At 43.7% G+C, this 26481-nt stretch overlaps 1 protein-coding gene across 9 annotated transcripts in view; it reads right to left on the bottom strand.

The window, feature by feature from the left end:
* Nucleotides 1-26481, bottom strand: part of LOC115208127 (pleckstrin homology domain-containing family A member 6) — a 160460-nt gene that overhangs the window by 39633 nt on the left and 94346 nt on the right. For 6 of the 9 annotated variants that reach the window (XM_029775948.1, XM_029775949.1, XM_029775947.1 and 3 more), the window contains one exon: nucleotides 17973-18073. In XM_029775948.1, coding sequence (XP_029631808.1) covers nucleotides 17973-18073 — 101 coding nt within the window. Of the gene's footprint in view, nucleotides 1-17972; nucleotides 18074-18189; nucleotides 18807-26481 lie in introns of those variants that run through there. The other 3 variants (XM_029775952.1, XM_029775953.1, XM_029775954.1) reach the window with 3 other exon arrangements.

The raw sequence follows: 26481 nt of genomic DNA, 5'->3' as shown, positions 1-26481 counted from the left end.
CACTCACACAGGTGAGACAATAAGCCGTGCGCGTGCGGGTGTGCGTGTGTGTGTGCGTGTGCGTGCGTGTGTGTGCGTGCGTGCGTGTGTGTATGTTCTGTGTGTGTGTGCGTGTGTGTATGTTCACCAGGATCCACTACACACCTGGGGCAGATCTCACCCCAGAGTCAGTGTTGAGGAGAATAACACTCCCTCCTGTGTTGTGTTGTGACTCATTCACTACAAGGGCCATGGCACGGCAGCTCATACTAGCTAGCAACAGCCATTACTTAGATTGAAGTCGACAGGGCGCCACTTGGCAGTTGTTGGTTTGCATGATTTATATATTAAACAGTTTGGGCTAGGAACTGCAGCAAAATACCCTTTATTATAGAAACAGTAGCTAGTCAATTAGATAGTATAACAGGCATGATTATTCAAAATAATCATATTCAATATTTGTACAAAAATTCCAATCGAATCAACGTTTATTCATCATATGCACAGGACCCAGAGGGGTGTAAACTGTGCAATGAACTGCTTAATTGCTACCTCTCAACACTGCAATTAAATATCAAAGAGGTACAAAAAAAAATACAACAGTAATACTAGTCAAAAAAATGTCTAATGCAGGAATGGGCAACTTGTAGCCCGTGGACCTCATGCTGCAGAGGTCCTCCAGAAACAAATTACTTTCTTCTGAAACTTGTCAGCCTATTTTTGTTCTGAGAAATGAAGGCTATTCCACGTGAGAAATTGCTAAGAAACTGAAGATCTTGTACAACGCTGTGTATTACTCCCTTCACAGAACAGCGTAAACTGTCTCTGACCAGAATAGAAAGAGGAGTGGGAGGCCCCAGTGCACAAAAGAACAAGAGGACAAGTACATTAGTGTCTAGTTTGAGAAACAGACACCTCACAAGTCCTCAACTGGCAGCTTCATTAAATACTACCCGCAAAACACCAGTCGCAACGTTAACAGTGAAGAGGCGACTCCGGGATGCTGGCCTTCTGACTATTGTTGGTGGGCTAGTGGGCCCACTAACAAAATGTTACTTAGGGCCCCTAAAAGGCTAGGGCCAGCTCTGACAGCATTTGTGGTTATGGATGGGGGTACACAGACCTGCGAGCCACTGCGGCCCCTCATGAGTTCAGATTTCTTTGTGGCCCCCATCCCCATCAAAGTTGCCCATCCCTAGTCGACTGATATAAATCAGTACCCAGCTGTGAGTCATGCTTGTCAAAGACAACCGCAAGACCAGTGTCTCTCCCAGGCATTGTGATTCATTGAGGCCAATTACGTAGCCATGATGACCAATGCCTGTATCCAAGCCATCCTCCCTTATCTTTCTTTTCTCCTTCTTCTCATCCTCTCTTCTCAGTGTGTGTGTGTGTGTGTGTGTGTGTGTGTGTGTGTGTGTGTGTGTGTGTGTGTGTGTGTGTGTGTGTGTGTGTGTGTGTGTGTGTGTGTGTGTGTGTGTGTGCCTGTGATGTGAGTGTTTCTGTCAGGTTGTTGTTTCTGAAGTTCTATATTTATCCTAGGGTGGTTAATTATAACCTGGACCTAGACAACAGGCATCAGTGCCTGGTGAGAAGAGATAGGCAATCCAGACATCGTTTGGTATGTGTGTGTGCTTGCGCACGTGCATATGTTTATGTGTGTCCTTATCGTTTTTAGGTAGCAAACTTGATGCCATCGACGTCTTTGCGTGCCAGGGTGGAGAGTGCATGTTGGCAAGTGCTAGGGGACCTCCCACTGAAGCGAGGATGCTGATGCAAGCCATGGCAATACCATAGTAACAGTAGCGTCAGTACCAGTAGGGTATACTGTATTCACACCTGAGTATACAAAACATTAATAACACCTGCTCATTCAACGACAGACTGACCAGGTGAATACAGATGAATACTATGATCCCTTATTGAAGTCATTTGTTAAATCCACTTCAATCAGTGTAGATGAAGGAGAGGAGACAGGTCAAAGAAGGATTTGTATGCCATGAGACAATTGAGACATGGATTGTGTGTTATTCAGGGTGAATGGGCAAGACAAAATATTTAAATGCCTTTGAACGGGTAATGGTAGTAGGTGCCAGGCTCACAGGTTTGTGTCCAGAATTGCACCGCTGTTGGGTTTTTGACGCTCAACTGTTGCCCGTATGTATGAAGAATGGTCCACCACCCAAAGGACATCCAGCCAACTTGACACTACTGTGGAAAGCATTGGAGTCAACAAGCCCAGACTAATTGAGGCTGTTCTGAGGGCAAAGGGACATACATTATTACAGTTTGATGGGTTGAATATTAAGATAATGCTGTAAATGTATATAAAATCATGCCCTCTTACCCTTCTTAATAGCCTCATCTCTCTCTTCCCCCTGTCTCTCTAATTTTTATATTTTTTACATTTTGTCAGGAAATGCAGCTCTGTCTTGGGTTCTGCTGTGGTGCACCGGTTGCACAGCCTTTCCTCTACAGGGAGCCAGGTTTTCCAATGTCTACCCTTCTCAATGGCAAGGCTGTGCTCACCGAGCTTATATTTTGTCAAGGTCTTCTAAGGTTTTGATCAGTAACCATGGTCAAATAGTTTGCCTTGGGGTACTGTCGATTTAGGGCCAGATAGCACTGCATTTTGTGTCCTTGTGTCCTTGTGCTTGTGTTTCCCAATAGGTAATGTAGTTTTGTTTTGACTGTGTAATAATTTGATTTATTTTCATTGATTGGATGTTCTGGTCCTGAGGCTTCAGTGTGTAAGTGTAACAGGTTTGTGAACTCAGCCCCAGGACCAGCTGGATGAGGGGACTCTTTTCTATTCCCAGCCCTTGGCATTGCAGAGCTTAGTAGTGATATGAGAGGGAGTCACTGTATTTTAGATGTTTCCCAAACTTAATTGCTCCTTTTGGAGTTTTTATTATTAGTGGATATTGGACTAACTCTGCTGTAGTTTTCCTCTGGACATGTAGGAGAAACTTACAGAACTCTGCATGCAGGTTTTCAATGGGGTGAAATCTTATTTTGCAAGTGGACCTCACACCTCGCTGCCGTAAAGTGCAATTGGTTCAATGACACATTCAATTAGTTTTAGCCAGACAATTTTTAAAAGTAATTGTAGTGTGTGCAGTACTCTATATATTTTGTACCAATTGAGAACTTTGGTCTAATTCCCTGAGATCTGGATCTTCTCTGGAAAATCATAATTTTGGGGGGGGTTTACTGCCAGGGCCCAGGTCTGGCAGTACTGCTCCAGCAGGTCCAGGCTCTGCTGTAGGCCACATGCTGTGGGTGACAGGGAGGCGCAGGTCATCTGCGGAAAGCAGGCATTTAACCACTGAATTGTGGAGGCTAACACCAGGGGCTGAGGGTTTTCTAGAATAGTGGCCATATCGTTGATGTAAATATTGAAGAGCGCTGGGCTCATATTGCAAACCTAGCGGTTAAAGAATTATGTTATTTTCTTCCCAATTTTGATGCTGCACGTATTGCCAGTATACATTCATTTAATTATGTCATATGCTTTACCCCCTACACCATTTTCAATAACTTTTTAGAACAGTCCTGTATGCCAAATAGAATCAACTGCTTTTTGGAAGTTGATAAAGCAAGCATAAATGTCTGGTTTTGGTGGACATGTTTATCAATCAGGGTGTGTAGGGTGTAAATATGATCGGTCGTACTATGCTTTTACTTAAGAGATCTCTCTCTCTCTTTTATTCTAGCTGTTATAAGCGATGCAGATCATTGGTAACATAAGTCTGGATTGAAGATGTATGATCATCTGCTGTCCCTGTGCTCCGCATGGAGGGGGATCGGGAGTGAGGAGAGCTGAGCGATGAATAGAGCGAGAGAGGGAGGAGAGGGGAGTGGGGTGTATAAGGATTACAGTGTAATAGACACTGGTGAGGGGTGTAACTGGTGTTCACGGAATACTTCTCTCTCCCTCGCTCCATTGAACACTGTGCAGGAGGCAACGGGAATGACGAACAGGGAACGGGCAGATGTGACAGACGAGTGCAGACGAGTGCAGATGTTCTCAACCGTTAAAACGGCAAACATGCCCCCTCTCTCCTTTCCTCCCTCCCCTCATTATTTCCATCCCATTTCTTTGAACCTTCCTCTTCTACTGTCCTGTCCCCCCTTCCTCCCCCTCCTCCCCTTCATCCCCCCATCTCCCTCTCCTCCCCCCACCCCCCACCTCCCTGAACACAAGCTTCCTATGATTCTGATGCTTTCTGATCTAATCTGTCTGTGTGTGTGTGTGCATCCATAAGTTCGTAAGTGTATGTATGCGTGTGTGGGCCACGGATGTAGGGATACAGTACACAGTGTGCTTGACTAGTCAAACATGCCCTGGGGCACATTGGCGACACTTCTCTCTCTATGTCACTGAGTCTCTGCTCTGTGATTGCACACTGTAGTATTTTGCCTAACAGATATGGGAGTTTAGCAATCTTTGATTTGTTTTCAAATTCTTTGTGGGTTTGTGTGATCTGTGGGAAATATGTATCTCTAAGGTGTTCATATATTTGGCAGACGGTTAAGAAGTGCAGCTCAGTTTCCACCTCATTTTGTGGGCAGTGAGCCTCAGAACCAGATGGCTGAGGGGAATCTTCTCTAGGTTAATCTCTCTGTAGACGAAGGCTTTGTGATGGAATGTGTAGGCATAAATTCTACAACCACCTAAAAGGAAGTTAACAGCTATTTTCTGGATTTTGTTAACTAGCAGGTATAGTCCTAATTCGGTGTTTGGCACACAAAGTATATTTTTTACAGAATTCTGCATGCACAGTCTCAATTGGGATTGTCCCATTTTGTAAATTATTGATTAGTGAGTGGACCCCAGACCTCACAACCATGGAGGGCAATGGGTTCTATAACTGATTGAAGAACTTTTTAGCAAGATTTTAATTGGGATGTCAAGTTTTATGTTCCTTTTGAAAGAGTAGAAGGCCCTTCTTGACTTGTCTCTCAGATCATTCACAGCCATGTGGAAGTTATTTTTTTTAAATCTTTAACTAGGCAAGTAAGTTAAGAACAAATTCTTATTTACAATGACTACCTAGGAACAGTGGGTTAACTGCCTTGTTCAGGGCCAGAACAACAGATTGTGTCAACTCTCGGATTTAATCTAGTAACCTTTCGGTTACTGGCCCAACGCTCTAACCACTTGGCTACCTGCCGCTCCAGCTGAGGTGTTGATGTTTCTTTGTGTGCTCTAGGGCAACAGTGTCTAGATGAAATTTGTATTTGTTGTCCTGTCTACTGGACCTTTTCTGGAACACCATCATTTTTGTCTAATTTAGTTTCACTGTCAGGGCCCAAGTCTGACATAATCTGTGCCTAATATCTAGATGCTGCTGTAGGCCCTCCTTGGTTGGGGACAGAAGCACCAGATCATCTGCAAACAGTAGACATTTGATTTCTGAGTCCAGTAGGGTGAGGCCGGGTGCTGCTGAATGTTCTACTGCCCGTGCCAATTCATTGTTATAAATGTTGAAGAGGGTGGGGATCAAGCTGCATCCCTTTCTCACCCCATGGTTCTGAGGAAAGAAATCCGTGTTTGTTGCCAATTTTAACTGCACACTTGTTGTTTGTGTACATTCATTTTATAATGTCATATGCCCCCCCCCCCCCCCCCCAACACTGCTTTCCATCAATTTGTGTTGGGGGGGGAATTTCCATCATGACAAATTTTGTCAAAAGTATATATTTTTTCTTCAACAAAGCATGAACATAATAGCGCCGAAGACATGGCTGACGTTTTACATTCTCCCAAACAAGTGTGCTATTTTGTTATTTTTTTGTATTTTGTGTAACTTATTTTTTTACTTATTGTGTACATAATGTTGCTGCTACCGTCTCTTATAACCGAAAATAACTTCTAGACATCAGAACAATGATTACTCACCGCGGAATGGAAGAAACGTTTTCCTTTAACGAGTCTGACGAAAAGGATATCCTGCTTTCACTGGAACAGGCCCACTGCTATCCGTTCTTCTTGCTAACGTGCAATCATTGGAAAATAAAGTTGATGACCTACAATTAAAATGATCCTACCAACGGGACATCTTATGTTGTTTCACCGAGACGTGGCTGAACGATGACACAGACAATATAGAGCTAGCGGGATTTTCCATGTACCGGCAAAACAGAGATGCTACCTCTGGTAAGACAAAGGGTGGGGGTGTGTGTCTATTTGTCAATAACAGCTGGTGTGCGATGTCTAATATTAAAGAAGTCTCGAGGTATTGATAAGCTATAGACCACACTATCTACCAAGAGAGTTCTCATCTATATTATTCATAGCCATCTATTTACCACCACAGAACGAAGCTGGCACTAAGACCACTCTCAATCAACTCTATAAGGCCATAAGCAAAGAAGAAAATGCTCACCCAGAAGCGACGCTCCTATTGGCTGGGGACTTTAATGCAGGCAAACTTAAATCAGTTTTACCAAATTTTTACCACCATGTCACAGGGGAAACTAGAGGGGGAAAATCCTAGACCACCTTTACTCCACACACAGAGATGCATACAAAGCTCTCCCCCGCCCTCCATTTGGAAAATCTGACCAGAATTCTATCCTCCTGATTCCTGCTTACAAGCAAAAACTAAAGCAGCAAGTACCAGTCACTCGCTCAATACAGAAGTGGTCAAATGACGTGGATTCTACACTACAGGACTGTTTTGCTAGCACAGACTGTAATATATTCCGGGATTCATCCAATGGCATTGAGGAGTACATCACCTCAGTCATCAGCTTCATCAATAAGTGCATCAACAATGTCCCTCCAGTAACTGTACGTACATATCCCAACCAGAAGCCATGGATTGCAAGCAACATCCGCATCGAGCTAAAGGCTAGAAATACCACTTTCAAGGAGCGAGAGACTAATCTGGACGCTTCTAAGAAATCCCGCTATGCCCTTAGACGAACCATCAAACAAGCAAAGCATCAATACAGGATTAAGATTGAATCATACCACACCGGCTCTGACGCTCGTTGGATGTGGCAGGGCTTGAAAACTGTTACGGACTACAAAGGGAAACCCAGACGCGAGCTGCCCAGTGATGCGAGCCTACCAGATGAGATAAATGCCTTTTATGCTCGCTGCGAGGCAAGCAACATTGAAGCATGCATGAGAGCACCGGCTGTTCTGGATGACTGTGTGATAACGCTCTCGGTAACCGATGTGAACAAAACCTTTAAACAGGTCAACATTCACAAAGCCGCTGGGCCAGACGGATTACCTGGACATATACTCAAAGCATGTGCGGACCAACTGTCAAGTGTCTTCACTAACATTTTCAACCATAGTCCCTGTGCCAAGGAAGCGAAGGTAACCATGGCACTCACGTCGGTAGCCATGAAGTGCTTTAAATGGCTGGTCATGACTCACATCAACAGCATCCTCCCTGACACCCTAGACCCACTCCAATTCGCATACCGCCCAAACAGATCCACAGATGACTCAATCTCAATCACACTCCACAATGCCCTTTCACACTTGGACAAAAGGAACACCTATGTGAGAATGCTGTTCATTGACTACAGCTCAGCATTCAACACCATAGTGCCCAAGAAGCTCATCACTAAGCTAAGGACCCTGGGACTAAACACCTCCCTCTGCAACTGGATCCTGAACTTCCTGACGGGCTGCCCCCAGGTGGTAAGAGTAGGCAACAACACGTCTGCCACACTGATCCTTAACACTGTTAGGGACACATATATGTATTCTAGTTTCTTGAAATACTTTGCAAATGTAACTTAAAGCTGAAATGGTATATTCACTATTTTTCCATTTTAGTAAATGCTCTTATCCAGAGCAATCATTTTCATATGTTTTTGTACTGGTGCCAAGTGGGAATCAAACCCACAAACCTAGCATTGCAAGTGCCATGCTCTACCAACTGAGCCACAGCATCATATCACATCATCACAAACCACTTGATGTCTCCATGTACTCAATTACTGTATTGTCCATTGTTCTTCTTCATGGTGATGTAAAGTCTACAGGTACAAACCTAGATGACCAGCCTATGTACAATACAGTAATGTACATTTACATTAAGTGGTTTGTAAGGATCGTAAATTAATACTACACAAACAGTGGTTGCATTCCATGTTATTTTATGTGGATGTTTAGGGTCTTTGCCCATAACTTTGCACCTTTTGATGTAAATGCTTGAGGAAAGGGTTTTGTTTTTCTAGATTCCATTAGAATGACAATCACAGAGAAAGGGACAGGGCAACAACTCTTACAATTCCAACTATTGAACCCTGCGAGATGCTGTTCTTAATTATACAATTATCTTTTTTGCCAAAGGAGAGATGCTGAAAAATACATTTCGCCCTCCCAGCAAACCTTTAATTTATTCCGCTAATAGTAGTAAATGCCAAGTGCACTACTTTTGTGATTTTTTTATTTTTATTATTGTTTAAAAAAAAATCAGGGGGCAGTGCAGCACCCTCAGCACCCCTACTTGCCGTGGCTATGGCAAGCAGTAGACGAGTCACAGACAGTCATCCCACCACTCAGATAGTATAGCTAATGGCTGTCATTACCAAGACATGAGCTGGGATGATTTGTAATGGTGTAACTTGTAACTTCCCTGCACCGTACCAAAGTGTATGGAAGTGTGCTTGTGTGTGTGTGTGTGTGTGTGTGTGTGTGTGTGTGTGTGTGTGTGTGTGTGTGTGTGTGTGTGTGTGTGTGTGTGTGCATGTATGTGTGTGCGTGTGTGTGCGTGCACATGCGTATGTCCCTGTGTGTGTGTGTCTTGGACAGCATCCATGGTAGACAGACAGACAGACAGACAGACAGACAGACAGACAGACAGACAGACAGACAGACAGACAGACAGACAGACAGACAGACAGACAGACAGACAGACAGACAGACAGACAGAACACACGTGTTGCTCCCAGGCTGAGTACAAGGTAACGCAATAAACAACCCTACAACCCTGACCCTGAGAAACCACACCAAGCTGGGAAGAGGGCAGATGACGAAGGGAGGTGGAGACAGAGAGAGAGGGAAATAGAGAGAGAGTGAGAGGGTGGCATGGGGAGAGGGAGAGAGAGGAAGAATGGTGATAAGGGGAGTGTGGGACTCGAAGGGAGGAAAGACACACAAAAAAGACAACCTTTCAAACGTACTTTACAAACACATACAATCAAAGGTTGGGCAGGCTGGTGGGAAAGGGATTATGGGACTGCAACAAGGGAGGTAGAAAAAGAGAGAGCCAGGCCAAGCATATCCCTGACAGAAAAACCACAGGATTTCACGTGGAAAATCACAATATTTCAAATGAGTAGAAATTTCACGTGATCACGTTTTCACATGTGTAGTTTCATGTTATCGCATGTTGCTTTACATGTTGTCACGTTATCACATTAACTTCACATGAGATCACGTGATCACATGAAAACATGTGTTTTTGGAACACTTCATATGTGATCACGTGAAATTCATGGGTTTTTTACGTAAGGGACTACATCACATGATCCTACATATCTATATCGAAGGCCCGCTACAATGCACAGCTCTCTAGATTTATACAACATGGGCTCTCTCTACAACATATATTCCTTGCGTCTATGTCCCGCTGTAATACAAAACACTCTGGATGTCTACACCCCTGCCTGCTGCAACACTGGACGCTCCATATGAATGCCCTGCATATCTCTATATGAATGAATGTTCACCATATTCATACCCTGCATACCTACACTACCGTTCAAAAGTTTGGGGTTTAGAAATGTCCCTGTTTTTGAAAGAACTGCAATTTTTTTTGTCCATTAAAATAGCATCAAATTGATCAGAAAGACAGTGTAGACATTGTTAATGTTGTAAATGGCTATTGCAGCTGGAAACGGCTGATTTTTGTGTCTCTAAACAGAGTAGAAAAAGGAGTGGGAGGCCGTGGTGCACAACTGAGCAGTCTCAATGTCAACAGTGAAGAGGCGGCTCCGGGATGTTGGCCTTCTAGGCAGAGTTCCTCTGCCCAGTGTCTGTGTTCCTTTGCACATCTTAATATGTTCTATTTATTGGCCAGTCTGAGATACTGTATGGCATTTCTTTGCAACTCTGCCTAGAAAGCCAGCATCCCGGAATCATCTCTTCACTGTTGACGTTGAGACTGGTGTTTTGCGTGTACTATTTAATGAAGCTGCCAGTTGAGGACTTGTGAGGTGTCTGTTTCTCAAACTAGACACTCTAATGTACTTGTCCTCTTGCTCAATTGTGCACCGGGGCCTCCCACTCCTCTTTCTATTCTGGTTAGAGACAGTTTGCGCTGTTCAGTAAAGGGAGTAGAACATAGCTTTGTACGAGATCTTCAGTTTCTTGGCAATTTCTCACATGGAATAGCCTTCATTTCTCAGAACAAGAATAGACTGACAAGTTTCAGAAGAAAGTACTTTGTTTCTGGCCATTTTGAGCCTGTAATCGAACCCACAAAGCTGATGCTCCAGATGCTCAACTAGTCCAAAGAAGGCCAGTTTAATTGCTTCTTTAATCAGAACAACAGTTTTCAGCTGTGCTACCATAATTGCAAAATGGTTTTATAATGGTCAATTAGCATTTTAAAATGATAAACTTGGATTAGCTAACACAACGTGCCATTGGAACACAGGAGTGATGGTTGCTGATAATGGGACTCTGTACGCCTATGTAGACATTCCATAAAAAATCTGCCGTTTCCAGCTACAATAGTCCTTTACAACATTAACAATGTGCAGTGTATTTCTGATCAATTTGATGTTATTTTAATGGACAAAAAATGTGCTTTTCTTTCAAAAACAAGGACATTTCTAAGTGACCCCAAACTTTTGAACGGGTAGTGTATGTCTGGCGTGTCTAGAGTATGTCCTGGGCTGTGAATGACCCCTCTCACCCCAGAGAACACGGAACGTTTTCCTCATAAAAAGACTACATAAACCGCTCTAAACCTGCTGATGACAACAGCACACCACCATCCCACTGGATACCTTAACACTGACACAGTCTCACTGTGGAAGCACAATATCTGTTCTGGGCTGGTGGGAGAGTGTGTGTGTGTGTGTGTGTGTGTGTGTGTGTGTGTGTGTGTGTGTGTGTGTGTGTGTGTGTGTGTGTGTGTGTGTGTGTGTGTGTGTGTGTGACTCTCATATTCTCACAGCAGAATTAGAAGTTTTTGCACATTTCTCCAAACTTTCTCCAAATGTCACATGTAGAAGTTGCTCTGAACATCACATTTTTAAGTTAAAGGGATATTTCAGGATTTTGGCAAAATCTACTTCCTCAGCGTCACATCAACTCGTGGATACCATTTGTACGCCTCTGTGTCCAGTATGAAGGAAGTTAGAGGTAGTTTTGAAAGCCAATGCTAACTAGCATTAGTGCCTGGACTGGAGTTCTATCGGTTTGTGCTATCATGCTAAGGTTTTGGATAGGGTTAAAACGTTGAATTTAGGCATTCATTCTGAATGGTTAAGGTAAAGGTAAAGGTTAAGGTTTGGGATAGGGTTAAAACTAAATAAAAATAAACAAGTGTCTACCACTGGATTGGACACGCAACCTTCTTATCCGGAGTGATGGGATTACACACACTGGGATTACGAACGCTGGGATTTAACAGGCGACCTTCTGATCCGGAGTGATGGGATTATGCACATCCGCCACCCCCGTGCACAACGCCCCAGAAAAACCCAAGCCTACTTGATGGTAATAGCGCTCACTGTTGCCCCTAGTGGCCGGATTTGTAGGCATTTCCCAATGTCCTCAAGACAAGGGCAGACGTCCAATTAAGAAGTCAATCTTGAGCAATCTGCCTGGTTGAGGGCTGTATACTGATAATATAGTGATTATTTGAGGGCTTTTTGCAACCTTAGTTGTTTGTGTACGTATATGAATCTGGGTCTGGGCACACTACAGACACACACACACAAACAAACACGTTGTTCTCCCTGGTTTGATTATGGTCTGTATCTCAGAGGCGGGGTAGTTTTAACAGAGTAGCAGAGAGAGAACCATCAGACTGATACAGTGCTGCTGCACTAAGCTTATGTAAGACCCCTTCATCAATATTCTATCAGTGTTCTCATTCCATGGCCATGGCTGACTGAACCCAATGAAACAGCAGCTAATACAATAGGGATGTTGCACATGACAGCAGCTGATACAGCTACACCAGATAGCCTCTACTGTATCTTGATCTGATCACTTTGACAAGGTAAGCATAATAGACCTCACTTTGACACAGGTCTCTCTCTGTCTCTCTCTCTCTCGCTCTCTCTCTCTCGCTCTCTCTCTCGCTCTCTCTCTCTCTCTCTCTCTCTCTCTCTCTCTCTCTCTCTCTGTCTCTCTCTCTCTCTGTCTCTCTCTCTCTCGCTCTCTCTCCTGCTCTCTCTCTCTCTCTCTCTCTCTGTCTCTCTCTCTCTGTCTCTCTCTCTCTCGCTCTCTCTCTTGCTCTCTCTCTCTCTCTCTCTCTCTGTCTCTCTCTCTCTGTCTCTCTCTCTCTCGCTCTCTCTCTTGCTCTCTCTCTCTCTCTCTCTCTCTCTCTCTCTCTCTCTCTCTGTCTCTCTCTCTCTGTCTCTCTCTCTCTCGCTCTCTCTCTCTCTCTCTCTCTCTCAAGCTTTAGTAAAATGACAAGGCCACTGAGATAATAAAATCAAAAATAAAAGTCACAAATAAATAATAGTAATAGTGATTAGAGAAAGGGGAATATACATATCATTTATTAAAAATTAAATACAGAAATATCTCATTTACATAAGTATTCACACCCCTGAGTCAATACTTTGTAGACGCACCTTTGGCAGCTATTACAGCTGTGAGTATTTCTGGGTAAGTCTCTAAGTGCTTTGCAAACCTGGATTGTACAATTTTTCCCCATTATTCTTTTAAAAATTCTTCAAGCTCTGTCAAGTTGATTGTTGATCATTGCTAGACAGCCATTTCCAAGTCTTGCCATTGATTCTCAAGCCGATTTAAGTCAAAACGGTGACTTGGCCACTAAGGAGCATTTCATGTCATCTTGGTAAGGAACTCCAGTGTAGAGTTTGCCTTGTGTTTTAGGCTATTGTCCTGCTGAAAGGTGAATTTGTTTCCCAGCATCTGTTGGAAAGCAGACTGAACCAGGTTTTCCTCTAAAATTGTGCCTTTGCGTATAGCTGTATTCCGTTTCTTTTTATCCTAAGAAACTCCCTAGTCCTTGCCGATGACAAGTGTACCCATAATATGATGCAGCCACCTCCATGCTTGAAAATATGAAGAGTGGTATTCAGTGATGTGTTGTATTGGATTTACCCCAAACGTGTGGGGTACAGAGATGGGGTAGTCAGTCAAAAATTATGCTAACCACTATTATTGAATACTTAATGAGTCCATGCAACTTATTATGTGAATTGATCAGCACATTTTTACTTCCGAACTTATTTAGGCTTGCCATAACAAAGGGGTTGAATACTTATTGACATCAAGACATTTCAGCTTGACATTTTTGTATTAATTTGTAAAAAATTCAACCAACAAAATTCCACTAAGACATTATGGGATATTCTGTGTAGATCAGTGACACAAAAACGCAATTTAATCCATTTTAAATTCATGCTGTAACACAACAAAATGTGGAAATGTTAAAGCGACGTGAATACTTTCTGAAGGCATTGTAAATATTATAAGAGATTGACTGAGAGATTGTGTGTCTCACACTCAGGTGACACCCCTCTGAGTGAAGGTGGTATGGACCATGAGATTTACTCTCACCATGGGGTTGAATAACTAGTGCACTCCCTGGGGGTGTGCACATATGGTCTCACACACACATACACACACACACTCACATACACACACACACTCACCACACACACGAGAACGCAATGCAGCCTCACTGGTGGCAACAAGATAGAGCAAGTACTGTATATTATACAACCTTCACATAAGAAGCTCAAGAAAAACCACACACACACACACACACAAATACACATCTAGCTGTAACTCAGTCTTAAGACACTAGTTAACCAGTCATACACACCGTACACACACACCACACCACACGACACCCCGGCCAAGTGTTCTCGTTTAATAATTTACTTCAATTCATGGGAGGGAAAAGGCTGCTTTGAAAAATGTTGTGAGCTGAGAGGTGTCTGTTAGACATGAAAGCCTTTTACAAGTCTAAACCATGCAGGGTTGAACCAAGTGTGGTCAGATAGGGATGAACCAAGATACTGTAGATAGTGTTGTAATGGCTGGGTGACTCCAATCATAAATAAGGTCTATTCCAGGTTCCAACTACACCTCTGTTTCTGTTACCTCAGCTTGTACTTAGTGAACCTGCAGGTACGGTCAAGTTGGAACAACAGACCCAGGCTGCTCTCGGTTTGGAGCTCACAGCAAAACAACAGTCCTGGCAGTCCTGGCTCATATGCAAAGTGTTAGAGCTTACACAATTTCCATTAAGCATTTAATGAAGCATTCATGCCTTCATGAAAAAGAAAGTGTGTCGGTAGTGAAAAGTAAAGTCAAAGCAGTCCACCTCTGAAACGTAATCTTATAATCAAAGGTGAAAATGTAGTTTAGAGTCTCCACTCCCCTCTCCCCCGCACCCTACCTCTCTCTCATTGATCTCTTTTTGAAATGACAGGTGTCATAAATAAGGAATTCTACAGGAATCCCAGCCCGAGGCTCCAGGAGCGTGCTCAAACTCGACTTCCATCCTGTCCCGTCTCCTCCCCTCCTCAGCCCAGAGGGGCCCCACCAGACAAGACGAGAGGGGCCAGCCCAGAAACAAAATCTCGCCTCCCTCCGCTAACAACAGCCAGAACAAAATCAGACCAGATCATCACCCTGTATTAGTACTGACAACACGCAAATACCATGACATACCTGTACTGTCTGTCTGTCTCCTACACAACACTTAGACCTGCATACCTGGCCTCACACTCTCCTATACTTAAACATTGTGTCATACAGTATATTAATAACCCCCCGCACTGTCTACTATCTAACCCCGAATACCTAGCTAATAATGAGAGTCACTTCCCTGAAACATTACAATGCGAACCACAACGAAACAATAAAGCACAAGAAGGTCTTCAACATCAAAACAAAAAACATGTACTTGGTTGCCATTGTTTCAACCGGGATCGCCAGATCCTGAAACTTCCGTGTGATAACACCATAACCACAAACAGGATCTTGTAGACCTACGCATCACTTCCAGTTCCAGTCCACACCGTAAATACCTGGAAGACTAAAGGTCTCTGGAAACCTCTGGCTGCTCTGCTCCATCCTCATGACTCATACTGTCTCAGGCTCACACCTCCTCCCTGTACAATCAACACCAGGCAGCAGGATAACAGCACGGAGGGGAGGAGACTAATGACCTTTTACTGGCCGGCACCACCACCACCACCACCATAACAACACAGCTGAATAGGCTACCTAGAATACTGTGTCAGTAAGTAAGAACATTATGTTTCCCCTGTACTGTCTCTGAAAGGCTTTTGGACACATGTCATTGAAACATTTACTGGTGTTTAACTTTTTTCTGTTGCGTAACAACCCCGTTTAGGAACAGTGGGTGCATTCTGACATCACGTGCATAAAGCAACTCATGCTGGGGCGACCGTTAGAGATATTTGGAAATCACTTGTGAAAAGGTACATTTCTTTGTTTTGCCTGTTTCTTCTTCTACTCTATTTGCCTTTAAAACCATGCACATAGACATATGAAAGTCTACAGCGGAGCCAGTGTAACGGGCTGAACCATCTAGCTGCTGGTATATACAGTACATAGTCTACTGCTTCGTAGAACTGTCAGGCAAATGCCATGTCACCGCGGCTGTCACAACAGGTCTCGTATCAACCCCCAAAACACAGAGACGCTGGGGCAACAACCAATGGCATACAGCAACGCTATCAACAAGGAAACACTGCAATACACGTACTGTACAACCCATACATTGCCTTAACCACCAAACACAAATGAGACCAGGTAATCCAAATATTTCAAGAAGAGATTTGACTAATTGTGGAATATTGCAAAACGGTATTGCATCACCTTTTCTGAAACAGACAGTTTGTTTGTAAATCCGAAGATGCGTTCTAGCTTGACGGTGATTGCGCTTTTATGGCGATAAATCTGGAATCCTTTTCGTTTATGGTACTAGAGAGGATTTGTTGATTTGTGACATACTGACAGGGACTATGTTGGGAAATAGCTTTAGCTGGTACTGCAGCGCCAAATTCTGAGATGGTGATTAATATGCATTGGATGTGTTAAATAAATCATATGAATGAACTTGATATTATATATCATGCTGATATTGTGACGTGGTGCTAGGTAGGGGTTTATGTAAGACTGTTCTCTCCTGACCATCCCTCAGCTACTGCCTGGAAGACCAGAGAGGAATACACTGTGACAGGACCCTCTCTCTCCTTCCCTCTCTCTCCTTCCCTTTCTCTCCTTCCCTTTCTCTCCTTCACTCTCTCTCTCCTTCACTCTCTCTCTCTCTCTCTCTCTCTCTCTCTCTCTCTCTCTCTCTCTCTCTCTCTCTCTCTCTCTCTCTCTCTCTCTCTCTCTCTCTCTCTCTCTCTCTCTCTCTCTCTCTCTCTCTCTCTCTCTCTCTCTCTCTCTCTCTCTCTCTCTCTCTCTCTCTCTCTCTCTCTCTCTCCTTCCATTTCTCTCCTTCCCTCTCTCTCCTTCCCTTTCTCTCTCCTTCCCTTTCTCTCCTTCCCTTTCTCTCTCTCTCTCTCTCTCTCCTTCACTCTCTCTCTCCTTCACTCTCTCTCTCCTTCACTCACTCTCTCTCTCTCTCTCTCTCTCTCCTTCCCTTTCTCTCTCCTTCACTCTCTCTCTCTCTTTCACTCTCTCTCTCCTTCCCTTTCTCTCCTTCTCTCTCTCTCTCTTTCACTCTCTCTCTCCTTCCCTTTCTCTCCTTCACTCTCTCTCTCCTTCCCTTTCTCTCCTTCACTCTCTCTCTCTCTCTCTCTCTCTCTCTCTCTCATGCTGTTTGTGTTTGTCTCCCTCTCTTTCACCATTCTGTTTATTCATGAGCACTTCGGTGCAAAGTACAGTGTGAGCAAACACACACTCACACTCTCTCTCTAATCACACACACACGCACGTGCATGTACACACGGGCGTGCACACACACAAACACACAGTAAATATAGGCGTTTGGTTTTGACAAGCTGCCAGACATCTCTGCTTATTCCCGACTATCCCCCATTGTCCCCTAATGTCACTGCTTGTCACTGGGTTGTATGAGTGGCGATCACATGTCCCCCCCCAGCATCTAACCCCCCCCCCTCCTGAAAAACATCACCCCGAATCCATGATAGAGTATTTCAATGGCCCCAATATCACTTCTGCTCTCTTGTCCAGGGTGACCGTCATATAGACTGAGTGTACAAAACGTTAGGAACAGCTTCCTAATATTGAGTAGCATCCCTTTTGCCCTCAGAACAGCCTCAATTCTTCGGGGCATGGACTCTATATGGTGTCAAAAGCTTTCCACAGGGATGCTGGCCCATGTTGACTCCAATGCTTCCCACATTTGTGTGAAGTTGGCTGGATGTCCTTTGGGTGGTGGACCATTCTTGATAAACACGGGAAAATGTTGAGCGTAAAAAACCCAGCAACATTGCAGTTCTTGACACACTCAAACCGGTGCGCCTGGCACCTACTACCATACCCCGTTCAAAGGCACTTAAATATGGTGTCTTGCCCATTCACCCTCTGAATGGCATACGTACACAATCAATGTCTCAACTGTCTCAAGGCTAAACCACCCAATATTCACTTTCCTAAAGGTCATTCTCCATCTCGCCTCACTGACCACCTGCCCCAAATGTTATCCCCCACCTCTTGGAAACTCAAGAAGTCCCAAAAAATATTGCTTCATCATCATAACATTGCTTCATCGTCATTGTCATCATAGTCACCATCATTGTCATCATCATCATCGTCATCATCATCATACTTAGCCCTAGAGGGTACTGACCTTAAAGGCGTGCTTGCGGCTGATGTTATCCAACACCTGCACTTCTCCGATCCGAAAGCTGAGCAGAGGAAGACTTCCCAACACTCCTTCCTCCTTCTCGTCTGGGTAGGAGGAAGAGGGAAAAAAAGAGAGAAAGAATAAAGATTGGGATCAAAATCAACAAAAAAATCTTTGAAAAAATGCGAGAGAGATCTATTATAACAGAAAGGGTCCACACCTACAGTAAGTAAAGAGGGGTGAATAGTAAACGCACAGTCTGGTGTCGCAGTTTGCAAACTCCTCTAGTGGTAGCTGCAGCTGTAGCTGGCTTAGTGAGCACTACCATTGAACATCCCTGGAACAACACCCACGTCTCACTGTAGGGGAAATATCAATTTTGGTCCAGAAGTCCAGTGATAAGTGACACACTCTCACACACACACACACTCGCGTAAAATCCAACGGCGGTCAGATATTTTTTTTTTTAAATGAACGGAGCGCTGGGGAAGAAAGAGGAGTGCGAGAGCCGCACTTGTGCTGATTAAATAATGGAGCAGATGATGACAATTTCGAGGACTGGCGATGAGGCTGACAGGGAGTCTGCTGCCCTCCTTATCTCTCTCTCCCTCGTTCCCTCTCTCTCTCTCTCTCTCTCTCTCTCTCTCTCTCGCTCCCTCTCTCTCGCTCGCTCTGCCTGGCTCTCTTGCTCTCTCTCTCGGCTGATCCCTCTCTCGTTCTCTCTCTCTCTCGGCTGATCCCTCTCTCGCTCTATCTCTCTAAGCAGAGCTGTACTGCGTAGATGTAAGAGCCTTCCTCTGTTGCGGAGCACACGTGTGTTTGAGAGAGAGCGAAATAGAGAAAGAGAGGGAGGAGGGATGGGGGAGGGGGAGCTGTGTTTGTGCAATCATACAGTACTATTTGCTGTGTGTGTGTCTGTGTGTGTGTGTGTGTGTGTGTGTGTGTGTGTGTGTGTGTGTGTGTGTGTGTGTGTGTGTGTGTGTGTGTGTGTGTGTGTATGTGTGTGTGTGTGTGTGTGTGTGTGTGTGATAGCGATCAGCCCATGTGACTCAGTGTTGCTGGAATCCTGAATACTGGCCTTCAGCTAACTGTACCTGCCCTCTCTCCACCAATCAGAGAGCAGGGTTTTCTGCAACACACAGACAGGTAAATAGCCACTCCTCTTTCTCTCAAACAAATTCAAACCTGACCTCACAAGTTCTGTATTTCATTGCAAAAATCTGTTCATTCTCAAACTACCCTACAACTGAAATATCATATATAGGCTATCAAGTTGTATGAAATATACTGCATCATACAAACATAGTCACACATTAATAACGGATGTAATAAGAAACAATGTGATTTGTTGCCAAACAGCCTTTCAAAGTCGTCTCAAGATATTCCTAAGGAGAAGACTGGTGAGAAGAAACAGAGTTGTGATTGTGAAACCTGTGGCAGAGCTTCTCAGTGTTCACCAACAAACACCGTGCCCATCCAGAGACACAGAGACGCTAGGAGAGGCAAAACACACAGCAAACACACCTCTGAAAAGACACACTTCTGAAGACACACCTGCTAGCACAAACACTTTTGACGAAGCAAGTTGCCTACAATGACTGTGAAATGTCACCTCATTCTGACTCATTTTACTGCAGTCTGACTCTTGTTTGACACCACACAGACTCCCTCACCTTTGTGTGTGTGTGTGTGTGTGTGTGTGTGTGTGTGTGTGTGTGTGTGTGTGTGTGTGTGTGTGTGTGTGTGTGTGTGTGTGTGTGTGTGGGACTGTGGGTGGGTCTGTGGGTGGGTGGGTGTGTGTGAGTGTTAAGACACAGGATCAGAGTTAATCAGCTCCTTAACAGCTATATATTAGCATCCCAAAACAACAGCATCTCAACGCTTCTGAAGATGCCAATTAGTGAAGTAACGCACAAACACTCTATTTAGCTAAGAATTCCTCTATATTTACTGTACACTCAGGGTCAGCTAGGACATTGTTAACTTGTGACATCAAGTCCCTGATTGTACATACAGCATTAGGCAGTCAGGTATTTTGCTCTGTTGGGAATTGGATATTTAGGATGTTTTATGATCCTTTGGAGATGGGGTTGGTATGTAGGCTAGAAGTTAGTGCTGCAGAACTGTAGCTGCAAAGTTGCTAGTTCGAATCCCTGGCTGAGCACTTAAAAGAACTGGGGACTTCTATACACACTCCTAATCTCCTTGTATAGAGCAACTACTCCACCTCCCCTGGCCAGGACAGCTGACATGCTTTGACAATGTCACCCCCAAGTCCCAACAACAAAAGACCTTAGCATCTTTTTGCCCCCCTCTCATTGCTGGCATGGTGATCGTGGCAGTAAATCGCACAGTCAGACATGCTCCCTTCCTCCCTCTCTTTTTTCCACGACACAGCTGGGTGAAAAGGGAGGGAGACGAAAACATCCCATCAGACGTGTGTGAAATCCAGAGAGAGGAATCACTGTGACCAGAAGGAGAGAAAGGGGGAAGAAAAGGAAAGAAAAGGAAATGAAGAAATTATAGAAAAGCAAGCAGGGCTCTGGGGCCAGTTTGTGAATATTGCTCAACGTGAATTTGGCCGTCGCTTCACACTGAGCTATTGAATCACAGAACAACCGGAACATTTCAATATGAAAGATTCTTAGAAGCTGCTAAGCTCCAATTCCCGTGGGGGCGTTTTCTGATTGTTCGGATCTATTCTTATCATTTCATTTCTCTGCTTTGAATACGTCCTTATTCAGGTTGGATTTGCATCTCTGTATACGGGATAGGGAATGGAGTGGAGTGTTTTATAGAAGGAGCGATTCCAGGTTAACTCCAGGGGAAACTGGGTATTAAGCCCCTAGTTGCATCCTGTAGCTCACAGAATACTGGTAGATTCACCAACAAAATCACTTTTAACCCAAAGAACCTGGAGTTCACTCGCTCTCAGGACTAGGAAGATGTGTGTTTGAGTGGTTTCAATAGGGTAGAGTAGGGTAAGCTGAGCCATTTTTTACATTCAGCGTCACTCCGTTAAGGGAAATATAATATTATTTCTAACAAAGATACGTACATACACTGAGTATACAAAACATTAGGAACACCTGTTCTTTCCATGACAGACTGACCCGGTGAATCCAGGATAAAGCTATGACCCCTTATTGATGTTACCTTCAATCAGTGTAGATGAAGTGGAGGAGACAGGTTAAAGAAGATCTTTTAAGCGTTGAGAAAATTGAGACATGGATTGTGTACTTGTGCAATTCAAGACAAAATATTTAAGTGCCTTTGAACGGGGTATGGTACTAGGTGCCAGACGCAACGATTTGAGTGTGTCAAGAACTGCAACGCTGCAGATCTTGACACAGGTGTGTATCAAGAATGGTCCATCACCCAAAGGACATCCAGCCAACTTGATACAACTGTGGAAAGCGTTGGAGTCAACATGGGCCAACATCCCTGTGGAACGCTTTAGACACCTTGTAGTCCATACCCTGGCATATTGAGGCTGCTCTGAGGGCAAAAGGGGAAACAACTCAATATTAGGAAGCTGTTCCTAATGTTTTGTACACTTAGTGTATATTTCAGGATGTTGTGTATCCCTGGAAATAATCAGAATTCATGTAAACATTACAGTTTTGAAAACATAGCTTGTCCAAAAAAAGTGGTCTCTTGGCACAGTTTACCCCAGGTGTGGGGTAAACTGAGCCACGGGACAGGGTAAGTTAAGCTGCTCACAATTTTTTGTACTGAATGAAATAATACCACTACCTTTTTAAAACACAATCACAATCGCTTTCTGTCTTTTAAGCATTTTAAGCATATTTTAACACAGGCTTAACACCTAACAAACAATTTGTACTTTTCTTAATACTTTTAAAATAGGCCAGATCCTGTTGTTACCTCATATGCTAGCGATAATGCCTTGCATTACGACTGGGAAGAAAACACTTCAATTTGCTCAACTTGCCATTGGCTCAACGATGGGCTCAACTTACCCCAAGGCAAACACATTTTGACTATATTAGCCCACACAGCTATAAGGATGCACTTTCATGCTTGGTTTAGGACCTCATACTAAAGCTTATAGAGACCCCAATTGGTGTACAAGTACAAAACAATCTTAAAATTATTCACTTCGGTTTAGATACAAGCATCATGAAACTTCTATCTCAATAAATTCATTTGACTCGGTGAAAATCGTTTTATTTTTACCTAACATGCGTATCACTTTTTCTATGTGGTTTCTTCCTTCATATACTTCATCAAATGATGACCTGTTCCTAAATATTTGGTCAAATTATACATTGTGAGCATGATTTCCTAGAAACAAGGGTAACACACACACACACACACACACACACACAGCTGATTTTTCATTAGCCCCCCTCCCCCTCGAATGAGACAAATGCAACAAAAGTCAAACTTTGGGGGGTCTCTAATTAACCATTAATTTGTTTAAAATGCTATTTTGTACTTCTACAGTGGTAAATATTAAAATAAAAGCTTATTCCAAATGAAACAAGCACCCCCGCCTCTCAAGGTTTAAACCAGTGACAGTTAGTTCAGGGTCTTTCAATCGCGTTAATCTCTCTACTCTGCCAGTCTGCCTTTCTATCTGTCTGTCTTGATCTTTCGCCAGCAAATTTGCAACATTGTATTGACTGGATCCAGCCCGCTAGTGAACTTGAAATAGCTGGATGAGCTCAGGACAGACACCGCTGTCTTTGCGTTCCATATTTCAGCCCTTTTCAGGTGTCCCAACTTTTCTTTTGACAAAAAAGTTCAATTTGTCAGCAAGCTGCATCCGTTCATTCAGGCTACAAGAGTGAATGTCACTGAATGTCATGACACTTATTGGTACTGGAGAATTACTGTTGTCTATTCTGCTATCAGATGGGTTGGGTTAAATGCTGAAGACACATTTCAATTCCATGCGTTCGTTCGGTTGTGCAACTGACTAGGTATCCCCTTTCCCTTCATACATGGCAGACAGGACCTGAAGGTCAGGGACAGAGAGTAGAGAATGAGAAAGTGAGGGGAAGGGGGGGAAAGACAATTATCTTCTTCTTTCTTCCTCATCTTGTAAGTCGTCATTCTCCCTGGCCGTGGGTTGTATGGGTAGCAGAGGGCTGCAGGTGGACCAGCGGGAATGACAGACTGAACATTACATTTACATTTTACATTTAAGTCATTTAGCAGACGCTCTTATCCAGAGCGAATTACAAATTGGTGCATTCACCTTATGATATCCAGTGGAACAACCACTTTACAATAGTGCATCTAAATCTTTTAAGGGGGGGGGGGGGTTAGAAGGATTACTTTATCCTATCCCAGGTATTCCTTAAAGAGGTGGGGTTTCAGGTGTCTCCGGAAGGTGGTGATTGACTCCGCTGTCCTGGAGTCGTGAGGGAGCTTGTTCCACCATTGGGGTGCCAGAGCAGCGAACAGTTTGGACTGGGCTGAGCGGGAACCGTGCTTCCTCAGAGGTAGGGGGGCCGGCAGGCCAGAGGTGGATGAACGCAGTGCCCTTGTTTGGGTGTAGGGCCTGATCAGAGCCTGAAGGTACGGAGGTGCCGTTCCCCTCACAGCTCCGTAGGCAAGCACCATGGTCTTGTAGAGGATGCGAGCTTCAACTGGAAGCCAGTGGAGAGAACATCTGTCACATTAAGAGGCAGAGACAACCTCGACACTCTCAGAATTCCGTCTTCTAGAGTAGCGTGCAGTCGATGTGAGTCACCTTCAACGCTGCCCTGATGGAGAGACTGTGCTGTATAAGGAGTGTGTACGTGTGTGTGTGTGTATGGGTGCACGTGCATGTATGCACACGTATGTGCGTGTGTGTGTGTGTGCGTGTGTCGAATATCAATCTCTGTAGACTGTTGACATAGCCCGACGTACTCAAGTCTTTTGTAAAACATTTCTCACCACATACCACAATGACCCTCTCACACTTCTATATGTACACAGAGCCACACATAAACCCACACACACTTACTGTAGCTCGTACATCAAACTCTAAGAAGATACCTCAAGCCATGTGACATATTCAAATGCCACATTGTTTATTCTCCACTCCTAGCTGTGGCTCAGAGGATGACAGATGAAGACCACAAAGACTCGGGTACTTGGTATGGAGGAGAGTAGAGACACTGTGTGGTATTAATTAAAGCACCTTGAACTAGTCAACAGTCCTCCTGGCATAGTGGTGACATGCACCAGACCCACAGCCCTCCACTCTGCCAACAGAACACACTGACATGACATCATGTACTGTAGCTAAAAAACACAAACAATGTCACCGTTTTAAATGTGACAACAGCCTATGACAGTACAATCAAGCCAAGGAGGGAACAAAGTTTTCCAGTTTCCAAAGCAGATACAACCAAACAAATCCCCAGAGAAGGACTCTGAGAGAGAGACAGAGGAAGCAGGTGTAGTGAGGTGTCTTAGCCAGGTTTCCAATGAAAAACAGATTCTAGCCACGAAGGGCTCTGTTTAAAAGGGGCTCTATATAGGGAATATAATGCCAGCTGAGATGCTACCCATGGCTCTGTGGAACTTCCTGGATCAAATAAAGGTTACATAGAAAATGTATACATACTGTAAAATATGACTGTAAATATTTTGTTAAGCCAACCCCATGTATGTAGTGTTGAAGTTGGAAGTTTAAATACACTTAGGTTGGAGTCATAAAAACTAGTTTTTCAACCACTCCACAAATGTCTTGTTATCGTTTTGGCAAGTCAGTTAGGACATCTACTTTGTGCATGACACAAGTAATTTTTCCAACAATTGTTTACAGACAGATTATTTCACTTATAATTCACTGTAGCACAATTCCAGTGGGTCAAAAGTTTACATACACTAAGTTGAATGTGCCTTTAAACAGCTTTGAAAATTCCAGAAAATGATGTCATGGCTTTAGAAGCTTCTGATAGGCTAATTTACATGAATTGAGTCATTTGGAGGTGTACCTGTGGATGTATTTCAAGGCCTACCTTCAAACTCAGTGCCTCTTTGCATGACATCATGGGAAAATCAAAAGAAATCAGCCAAGACCTCAGAAAATAAATTGTAGACCTCTACAAGTCTGGTTCATCCTTGGGAGCAATTTCCAAATGACTGAAGGTACCACGTTCATCTGTACAATCAATAATACGCAAGTATAAACAGCATGGGACCACGCAGCCGTCATACCGCTCAGGAAGGAGACGCGTTCTGTCTCCTAGAGATGAACTTACTTTGGTGCAAAAAGTGCAAATCAATCCCAGAACACTAGCAAAGGACCTTGTGAAGATGCTGGAGGAAACAGGTACCAAAGTATCTATATCCACAGTAAAACGAGTCCTATATCGACATAACCTGAAAGACCGCTCAGCAAGGAAGAAGCCACTGCTCCAAAACCACCATAAAAATGCCAGACTACGGTTTGCAACTGCACATGGGGACAAAGATCATACTTTTTGGAGAAATGTCCTCTGGTCTGATGAAACAAAAATAGAACTGTTTGGCCATAATGACCATCGTTATGTTTGGAGGAATAAGGGGGAGGCTTGCAAGCCGAAGAACACCATCCCAACCATGAAGCACGGGGGTGGCAGCATCATGTTGTGGGGGTGCTTTGCTGCAGGAGGGACTGGTGCACTTCACAAAATAATAGGCATCATGAGGCAGGAAAATTATGTGGATATATTGAAGCAACATCTCAAGGCATCAGTCAGGAAGTTAAAGCTTGGTCGCAAATGGGTCTTCCAAATGGACAATGACACCAAGCATACTTTCAAAGTTGTGGCAAAATGGCTTAAGGACAACAAAGTCAAGGTACTGTAGTGGCCATCACAAAGCCCTGAACTCAATCCTATAGAAAATGTGTGGGCAGAACTGAAAAAGCGTGTGCGAGCAAGGAGGCCTACAAACCTGACTCAGTTACACCAGCTCTGTCAGGAGGAATGGGCCAAAACTTATTGTGGGAAGCTTGTGGAAGGCTACCCGAAACATTTGACCCAAGTTAAACAATTTAGAGGCAATACTACCGAATATTAATTTACTGTATGTAAACTTCTGACCCACTGGGAATGTGATGAAAGAAATAAAGCTGAAATAAATAATTCTCTCTACTATTATTCTGACAGTTCACATTCTTAAAATAAAGTGGTGATCCTAACTGATCTATGATAGGGAATTTTTACTAGGAATAAATGTCAGGAATTTTGAAAACTGAGTTTAAATTTATTTGGCTAAGGTGTATGTAAACTTCTGACTTCAACTGTATATGTGGATGCCTATCTGCATAGCAGATATTGTTGGACAAGGTTGACCAATCTCGTCCACACAAAAAAAACTGTCTGTCTGAAAACAAGATGGAGTATATTGGGACGTAGCCAACATATGTTTGAACAACCGGATCTGTCAGTTACTGTGAATTCTACCTGCTGACAAAACAACAGAGCACACTACCACACAAACACAAGAGAAGACAAGAGAAGAGAAACAGTGTGTCAAGAATGAAGGTAAACCCTTTCTG

The sequence above is a fragment of the Salmo trutta genome, chromosome 14, assembly GCF_901001165.1.
Source record: "Salmo trutta chromosome 14, fSalTru1.1, whole genome shotgun sequence".
Classification (NCBI taxonomy): domain Eukaryota; kingdom Metazoa; phylum Chordata; class Actinopteri; order Salmoniformes; family Salmonidae; genus Salmo; species Salmo trutta.
The sequence above is the reverse complement of the archived record's forward strand: the minus strand, read 5'-3'. Positions and strand labels throughout refer to the sequence as shown.